At 38.7% G+C, this 9,558-nt stretch overlaps 1 protein-coding gene across 1 annotated transcript; it reads right to left on the minus strand.

The window, feature by feature from the left end:
- Positions 1 to 249: 249 nt before the first annotated feature.
- Positions 250 to 8,367, minus strand: LOC111571388 (taste receptor type 1 member 1). The gene is made up of 6 exons (XM_055013173.1): positions 8,059 to 8,367; positions 6,800 to 7,121; positions 5,564 to 6,331; positions 4,148 to 4,366; positions 2,640 to 2,760; positions 250 to 1,551 (listed from the first exon to the last, which is right to left on the minus strand). The coding sequence occupies exons 1-6, from the start codon at positions 8,247 to 8,249 to the stop codon at positions 626 to 628; spliced, it is 2,547 nt and encodes an 848-aa protein (XP_054869148.1). The 5' UTR covers positions 8,250 to 8,367; the 3' UTR covers positions 250 to 625.
- Between the last annotated feature and the right edge of the window lie 1,191 nt (positions 8,368 to 9,558).

The raw sequence follows: 9,558 nt of genomic DNA on the forward strand, positions 1-9,558 counted from the left end.
GGGACTTCTGAACTCCATGGGATATATCTGACATATATTTTTATTAAAAGTAAAAAAAACTAATGTTTTTATGTTCATCATGATCATGTCTTTATGGATTCTATAGTTATTTATTATGGAAACAATCATTTATTAATAAGAAATGACTGGATATCACTAAAATGTCAACTAAATAACCATCTGAATTTAATACCAACCACCTTCTAATGAGCTAAACAATAATAAAATGAGCTGATTCAGAAATAGTTTGGATTGTGTTCTTTTTATTAAGTTGAGATAATCATGACAGATATTTCTTTTTTGGCAATAAATCAAATTTTATATGGAAAATAACAAATTAAATCACTTTCCACTAAGTTCCCCATTATAAAAACACCTCTCCAGGAAGTGTGTTAATTCTAGATCACATGACCTGCTCCACATGATGTCATTTCCTCCTGAAGAAAAGACTGGCAAGACTCCAAGGCTTTCTGAGTTATTTAATATAAAGTAGTCAACAGGTTTACTACAATATCTTAGAAATAACTCTATATTTTACTCAGTTGTATATGTAATATTTAGAAGAATCTTTCTCTAAAATGCCATGTGGTGTTTGGTTATATGCCTCACACGCCTACATTATCTTCTACTGTTTGGTCATGGTGTACATCTGAATACAGTTCTGGAAATGTGCCGTCGTGTTCATCTGCGGCTTCAGGACGATGATGTAAATCTTGGGGAGGAAGTATCCGGCGAAGAAGGCCAGGACGCTGAAGAGGGTCGCGAACACGTAGGCCGCCATGGTGAACTGGTCTCTGCTGATGAGGTAGAGCGTGAAGCAGCTCATCCAGGACATCATGTACACCATGAGGCTGAAGGTCACACACTTGGCCTCGTTGTAGTTGGCCGGCAGGTCTTTGCCCATGTAGCTGAAGGAGAAGCAGAGGACGCTGAGCAGCGACACGAAGCCCAGCTCCACTCCTGCTCCGGCCGACAGCGTGTGGCTGCACTCCAACACCATGCTGTCTGGGTAGAAGTTCAGATCCTGGGAGGGTCTGGGAGGGTTCAGGGCCACGCGGAGCACAGAGATGACCAGGATGATGAAGGACACCAGGAAAATGGTGACCTCCGGCCCGTGCTTCTTGGCCCACCTGTCGTAGGCCGGCGGCAGCTTGGAGGCGAATTTGAAAATGCAGACGACCTGAAGGGAGCGCACGGTGACGCAGGCCAGGACCACGGAGACGCTGAGGATGAACAGAGGCTGCTTCAGGATGCAGGCCAGAGGGGACGGCTCGCCAAAGTGGCACAGAGAGCTGAGGGCGGCGGCGGTCAGCGCTGCCAGCATCAGGAGGCAGGTGCGGCCGCCGGCGGATTTGGCCACAGGTGTGTTCAGGTTGAGCAGGAAGATGACGGCAGAGCTGGAGGTCATGAGGAGGCAGGAGGCCAGGAAGAAGAGCAGGGCGATGGAGATGGGGGCGTCCCAGGCCAGCAGGAAGACGGTCCTGTTCAGACACTCCTCGCTCCTCGGTGGGGCCCACTGCTCCGGCAGACAGGCCTGGCACAGTGTGGGTTCTAAATGAGAGGAAAAACAGAATTAAAGGTGACTTCTAGAAGAACTGGGATGCAGGTCAGTGGTTTCAGGTCAAAGTTTCCAACCATTTTATAGTCCTGTTCTTGTTTTTTTCTTAAGAGTCACATATTACATGTTTTATTCAGCACAAAAAGGAATTTTGAGTCTGTTTGGCTCCAACATCAGAACATAGTATGAGTTCTCAGCGCCACCTGCTGGACAACCTCAAGCACAGCAACAGATGGGTCAATCTATAACTGAGGGACTTCTGAAGTCCATGGGATTTATCTGCATACATTTTTATTAAAGGTAAAACAAACAAACTAATGTTTTTATGTTCATTATGATCATGTCTTTACAAACTCCATAATTATTTATTATGAAAACAATCACTGATTAATAAAAAATGACTGGATATCACTAAAACATCAACTACATAACCGTCCAAAAAACATGTCAACTTTGATACCTGTTCTTTGTAAGTTACAAAAAGTCCTGCAATTATATATTGACCCTGATAATGCTTCTGTGCTGCAGAAATGATCCTTTTGTTCACTTTGTAAATGGTAACTGCAAGTCTCAGTTAAATGTTTTTTTTAAAATCAGTAGGAATAGATAATAAATGAGAAGAAAACGGCAGAATTACACGAGTTTGTGGTCTATTCTGCACGTTGACTCTGTCTAAAATGTTAACAAATATATTATTCATGTTATACCTTTAATATTACGTCAAATGAACACTAATAGTGTCTTAAATGAACTCTGGAAACATTAACTTTGCGAGTGTAAGACCAAAAAAGTTCTGAAGTCTGTCCTCATGTTTGGATAGGAACATCTGTCTTCTAGTACCTTTAATACTTGCTGTCTTATGATTAAAATTTTGGTTTTGGATATTTAATGTTTTGCTTTTATACCACAAGACATGTAACTGGTTCTATGATAAACTGCATGGCCTGTACAGTGTCGTGTCTTTGCTATGCGTAAAGAGATTATGGCATTTATAATACACTCAGATTAGTTCTTCATGGAGCAAACACTGTAAATAAGAACCATTCTGCTCTGACTTGTTTATGTCTGTGTCTCTATTTACCGCTTTTATTGAGGAAGGTGGCAGCAGGACAGGCCAGGCAGTCGAAGCAGCAGGTGTGTTGACCCGTCAGCAGCTTCCTGTGGCCTTTGGGGCAGGGAGGAGAGCAGATGGACAGAGGTACCTCCACACAACCAGCAGAAGAAGCAGGAAAGATGAGAAACAGCCTTTATTAATTAGGACATGTACAACGATGACTTCATTCACTTCTCCAAGTCTGAGAACTGCAGAGATATTATCCATCAGTGAGACTGACAGTGTTAAGAGATGATGAGGATGTGATGGCAGATTTCGTGATTTGGGTCAATATATAATTGCAGGACGTTCTGTATCATCGTCAACATTTTTGCTGTTTTCAGGCCTAAACTCAACCTGGCCGCCTATAACCAAACATCACATGGCATTTTAGAGAAAAATTCTTCTAAATATTAGAGATACAACTGAGTGAAATTGAAAGTTATTTATTAAGAATAAGATTTTATATTAAATAACTCAGAAAGCCTTGGAGTCTGGCCAGTCTTTTCTTCAGGAGGAAATGACATCATGTGGAGCAGGTCATGTGATCTGGAATTAACACACTTCCTGGAGAGGTGTTTTTGTAATGGGGAACTTAATGGAAAGGCATTTCTCGGACAATTTGTTATGTTGTGTTATAAATAACACAAATGACCACAGAAAAACACAAAATGACTCAATGAGACACAAAATTATCATAAAAAGAAGCAAAAAGACCACAAACGGACTGATAATAACCAAAAATGACCACAGAGAGACACATAATGACTCAGTGAGACACATAATTATCATATAAAGATACAAAATTAAAAGATACAAAAAAACTACAAAAAATGCAAAATAACCACATAGACACCCAAAATGACCACAAAAAACACCTAAAATTAACACAAACAGACTGGGAACAGCCACAAAGGGGTGCAAAATGACCACAAAAACGCACAGAATGACCACAAAAAGACCTAAAATGCCCACAAAACAGTCTGAAAATGATCAAAAAAGAAACAAAATGAGCATGAAAAGACACAACATGACCACAAAAATGACAAAAAAATGACACAAAATGACCACAGAAAAACACAAAATGACTCAGTGAGACAGATAATTATCATATAAAGACAAAAATTGACAAGAATCACACAATATAACTCCCAAAAAATTGCAAAATCACCACAAAAACACCTAAAATTATCACAAACCAACTGAAAACGGCCATAAAGGGGCACAAAATGACCACATGAAGACCTAAAATGCCCACAAAACTGTCTGAAAATGACCAAAAAAGAAACAAAATTATTCACAAGTGATTGTTTCCATGATAAATAATGATGCAATTCCTAAAGACATGATCATAATGAATATAAAAAACATTCATTTTACTTTTAATAAAAATGGACTTCAAAAGTCCCTCAGTTATAGATTGACCCTGGGAGACACTTTTTAAATGACATAACATTACTAATTCTGGACTCAAAAATACACCACGTTGGTCTTACTTCTCTCAATTCTCCTCTGTTGAACCATTCGATCTGATCAGCGTCCACCATGAGTGAAACGGGATCGGGGGTGAAGGAGCCGATGATCCTCATGGACCAGTCCGTCCCCCTCCAGATCCAGGTGATGATGTCGTATCCGGTGGGAGGGTTGCCGTTCACGTCAAAGTACACAGAACTGTTCTCCAGAGAGAACCGAACCTGCTTCAGCTGGTGGAGCAGCTGAGGTGGAGAGGAAAAGGGAAATATTAGTGACAAAACACTGCAAAAACTCTAAATCTTACCAAGTCTGTTCGTCTTATTTTTAGTCAAAATGGCTCATCCCACTTGATTTAAGATGAATTCATTTAACAAGAGACATTTCAGCAGATGGAAGGACTTGTTTTAAGACAATGCATCTTAAATATCTTGTTAAGTCAAACAATCTTGAAATGATCTTGTTTTGAGTTCAAAATAGGTTTAACATGGGTCAAAATTAACCTGTTTTAAAGTTTGAAAATGTGGGGAAAAATCTATATTTTCACAGTGAAACTTCTGATGTCCACATTTTCAACATTTTGGGGAAATCTTTGAACATTTTTTGGTGGAAAAAAGAAATGTTAAAAAAAAAATGTTTCTAAAGAACATCCACATAAAAATCTACCAAAATCCAGCAAATTTCGCTGGATTTTGGTTGATTTTAAGTGAATGTTCTTAAAGAAAATATTAGAAGTTTATATATATGGAATCACTTTAAATATTTTTAGGATTTTATGAAAGATTTTTACTCATTTTTTGAAAATATTTACAAGAATTTTCTTGCCAAATTTGGGGGGCTTTTTTTTTTTTTTAAATAAAACATTTAAGGGAAAGTTTGAAGGGATTATTGAAATTTTCTTCCTGAAGGTTTTGCAAATTTTCAGAAATTTGGGGGATTTTTTTTGCTCAATTTTTGTATTTTTTTCAGACAAGGAAACAAGGGACAAGGTGCAGGCGTATGGGTTCTGTAAAGCGTCTTGAGACAATTTGACCTGTAATTGGCGCTATATAAATACAATTGAATTGAAAGCAAAAATCTATTTTTGAGTGAAAAACTGCTATTTTATTTATTTATTTATTTATTTATTTATTTATTTATTTATTTATTTATTTATTTTAGCATATCTGGCTTATTATAAGACACCTAAGCTTGACAATCCTGGTAAAATAGAGCTTAAAATAAGTTTTCCCAGCTAATTCTAAGATCTCAATATTCTAAATATCATATCTTATTTCAAGAAATCTTACCAAGCTATTTTTCACTTGTTCTATTGGCAGATTTTTCACTTATTTCAAGGTAAAAGTTCCTGGAAATAATTTTTTTCTTGTTTTGAGAGGGGCATTTTTTCTGGTGAAGTAGTTATCGTTTGGAAAAAACCCCACATATTTCCATCATCTCACCTCCCATGGATGCACATGTGTCTTGCTGCATCCTCCAGAATCACAGCCGAGTGTTCGGTGCAGGGCGTGAGCCACGGCGTACACCGCTTTGTACACGTTGAAGGAGGAGGTGATGTCGTATTCCTCCAGAGAGAAGTTCATCCTGGCGAGGCTGTACAGGTCTGAGCTTTGCAGACAGATGTTACCTTCATCCACGGGACCGTCAGAGTCTTCCTGGTTGTGTTGTTGCATCGAAGCTTCAAGCACCCGTCGCTCGAACTCCTCAAAACCAGAAAAGGCCACATATTTAACCGCCACGCCGATCACAGTCCCGATGGTGTGGACCCCAGGAATCCCTGATATGAGGGAAGATGCTGACCAGTCCTCTGTCCCGATCCACACCTTGTTGGTGATGTTCCGCTCGATGATGAACGGGAGGAACTTTTTGAGTTTGGTCCTGCTGGAGAACACCACGATGACGCCGACTTGGGCTTTCAGGACTTGATCCGCGACGTTCCTCATGACCTGGACGGTGTCAGCTCTGTAGGCGGGGATGGTTCCCTGGTAGGCGATGCAGATGCCGTAGTTCGGAGCGTGTTTGGCCAGACCCTCCATCCCCTGCAGCCCGTAGGCGTTGTCGCTGCCCAGCAGGGCGATCCATGTCCAGTTGAAGCGAACTAGGACCTGGATGATGGCTGCTACCTGGTTCTTGTCGCTGGGGATTGTCCGGAAGAAGGACGGATAGGTGAACTTGTTGCTCAGCTGTTCGTTTGATGCTTCGTAAGAGATCTACAATGAGAAATAAGACAAGACAAGACAAGACAAGAGAAAGGCGAGATAAGATACGTTAAGATAAGATAACATAAGATAAGATACGATAAGACGAGAGGAGACGACAAGACATCTTTTCTCATCATTTTGGATCACTTTTGTGTCTTTAGGACAAATTTCAAGTCATTTTGGACTAATTTTCAAGTGATTTTGGACAATTTTCAAGTTATTTTGGACAATTTTCAAGACATTTCAACAAGTTTTATGTCAGCTTGGATCTTTTCTCATCATTTTGGATCATATTTGTGTCTTTGGGAAAATTTTCGAGTCATTTAGGACAAATTTTATGTCATTCTGGACTAATTCTCTGCAATTATGGATCATTTTCAAGTCATTTTGGACAATTTTGAAGTCATTTTGGACAAGTTGAGTCATCAGCATCTAAATGTCACGTGCAGTGTGCACTATTTCCGGTTAATAACTCACTTGTGGTATGAAATAGGCCCCCAGTAAAGCAGCAGGGGCGAACGTTCTGCTGCTGCTGTCAGGTCCAATCACAGCCAGCGTTGTTTGAGTTTTGCTGGAGTTTATTTCTCCATGTGAAGCAGACAGAGCAGGGTTCTGGTGATGCTGCTTCACCAGGTCCAGAGCAGCCAGGACGCTGTAGGGCTCAGAGCAGACGTCGTACAGCTGGTAGCCGAGCTTCACTCCCGGTAAAAGAGGCTGCTCTCCGCTGCCATTGTTGATTTCCTCCACAGCAAACCTCATGGCCTGCATCATGTGAAACCCATGCTGGTTGGCTACACCTCTGGAAAACATGCAACAAGCATTATGAGAAACCAATGAAATATGCATGTGATTATTGGATGTTTAACCCTCCTGTTGTTCTCATTTACGGGCACCAAAAACTATTGTTTCCTTGTCTGAAAAAAAATCCAAAAATTCAGTAAAAAAATTCCTCAAATTCCTGAAAATTTGCAAAACCTTCAGGAAGAAAATTCCAATAATTCCTTAAAAGTTTCCCTTAAAAGTTTTATTTTTAAAAAAAATCCCCAAATTTGCCAAGAAAATTCTTGTAAATGAGTAAAAATCTTCCCAAAAAAATCCTAAAAATATCTAAAGTGATTCCATATATATCAGTAAAACTTTTAATATTTTCTTTAAGAACATTTTTTTAACATTTCTTTTTTTCCACCAAAAAATGTTCAAAAAATTCCCAAAAAATTAAAATGTGGACATCAGAAGTTTCACTGTGAAATTTTTTCCTCCACATTTTCAAAATTTAAAACAGGTCAATTTGAAATCCAAAAATCCTAAAATTCTGCAAAAAATTCCCCAAATTTCTAAATATTTGCAAAACCTTCAGGAAGAAAATTTAAATAATTCCTTAAAAGTTAAATTCTTGTAAATTATTTCAAAAAATGAGTAAAAATCTTCCAAAAAATCCTAAAAATATCTAAAGTGATTACATATATATATCAGTAAAACTTCTAATATTTTCTTCAAGAACATTCACATAAAAATCGACCAAAATCCAGCGAAATTGGCTGGATATTGGTTGATTTTTTTGTGAATGTTCTTAAGAAACATTTTTAACCTTTTTTTTCCCACCAAAAAATGTTCAAAGATTTCCCAAAATGTTGGAAATGTAGACATCAGAAGTTTCACTGTGAAAATATAGATTTTTTCCACATTTTCAAACGGCTCAGTTTTGACCCACAGGACGACACGAGGGTTAAACTCACTCTCTGCATGGAGCCAGAGCAGGCAGACCGGTACTCTGTTGATCAGTGTAGTGGAGAGGGAAGAACCCAGCGAGGGAGAAGTCGCCCTGTAGCTGCATCCCCTGACCCTGAGAGCTGTGATCCAGTTCCCCATCAGCCGCCTGCGGCAGCAGCAGCAGCAGCAACCAGGACACCGACAGGAACACAAACATCCTGCAGCTCACAGAAGCGCAGTGTTGCTGCTAGAAACAGATCTGCTGTTTTTCAAAGAGTTGACAGACAGAGTGAAGGCTTTTGCATCTTTCTGGGGAATGTTTGTTGAGTGCAGCGTCTTTGCATATTGAATTTGTTTGTGTGACTGTAGAGTATCCCTCCCACTGAAATGAGCTGCATAAACGTAATAAACCATGAAAGGCAGACCGGTGTTTTCCAATTCATTCTTAACCAGTGACATACAAGCTGACAGCTGTGGCTCAGAGCAGATCTATTAGTGGTCAGGATGTTTAAAAATTCTGTTTTGATCAAAAATTCCTGTCTAATTCATGTCCATTTGCCCCTTACATATTGGTCATATTTTTTTACTTAGAATGTCTAAATAGCCCAATGTCACATTAATAAATGTGTGATCAATCCTTAATAGATGTTTCAGAGAGCAGGGAGAGTATATTTTTTAAGTTTAACAACACTTGTTTTTGGTATTTATGTACTTACAGACTAGGTTGAATAAAATGTAGTATTAGTAGTTAAATTCCTGAAAAGCATCTGTTTTTTGGTTGGCCATATTGACATTTCCAATTAGATTTTACTTCCAAGTATGTAAAAACTAACTTATGATGACTGTAATGACCTATTTAGAAAGTATTGCTGTCTGATATTCTTGCTGCACTTCTGTTAATTAATAAGAAAAACAGGTTTGTTTGCTGAGGAATCTGCAGTTTTTCACTCTTGTTACTCATCAGAAAGCAAACAAAATGAGAAAACATTGCACCACTTGAATTTTAGTTTCGTTTTACATAATTAAAGCATTCTTACATTTGAACAAATCTTATACATTTGACTGCACATTGCATAATAATGAATATATCACTGCCTCTCCATAGTACTGTCAGGATCTCGTACTAAATTCTGTTCTTGGGTCACAAATCTTCATCGATCAGTGTTTGCTGTGTTTTCCCGCCTTACCAAGTTTTTAACAGGTATTAATATTATTTAAAAGGCCTCTACAGGTGCGTCTGAATTTGCATTTTGGTTGACATTTGAGCCTCATTTTGTTAAATACACACAAACTATTTGCCTGACGCTCACCTGATCCCAAACCTTTTGTTTTGACAGGAATATTGTGCATTTTGTCAGCCGCAGTATTATGGAGTCAAATGAGCATGTAAACTAGCATGTCTGTTCAAACACAGAGATTTGAGAAAGAACATTTGCATCATGGAAGCTTTTTAACAGGAAAAAGTGTTAAGTAACAGCTCCACATATGCATCGCTTTAGAACAATCTCAAAAAAATCGTACGAATG

This window comes from Amphiprion ocellaris, chromosome 8 (genome assembly GCF_022539595.1).
Source record: "Amphiprion ocellaris isolate individual 3 ecotype Okinawa chromosome 8, ASM2253959v1, whole genome shotgun sequence".
Classification (NCBI taxonomy): Eukaryota; Metazoa; Chordata; class Actinopteri; family Pomacentridae; genus Amphiprion; species Amphiprion ocellaris.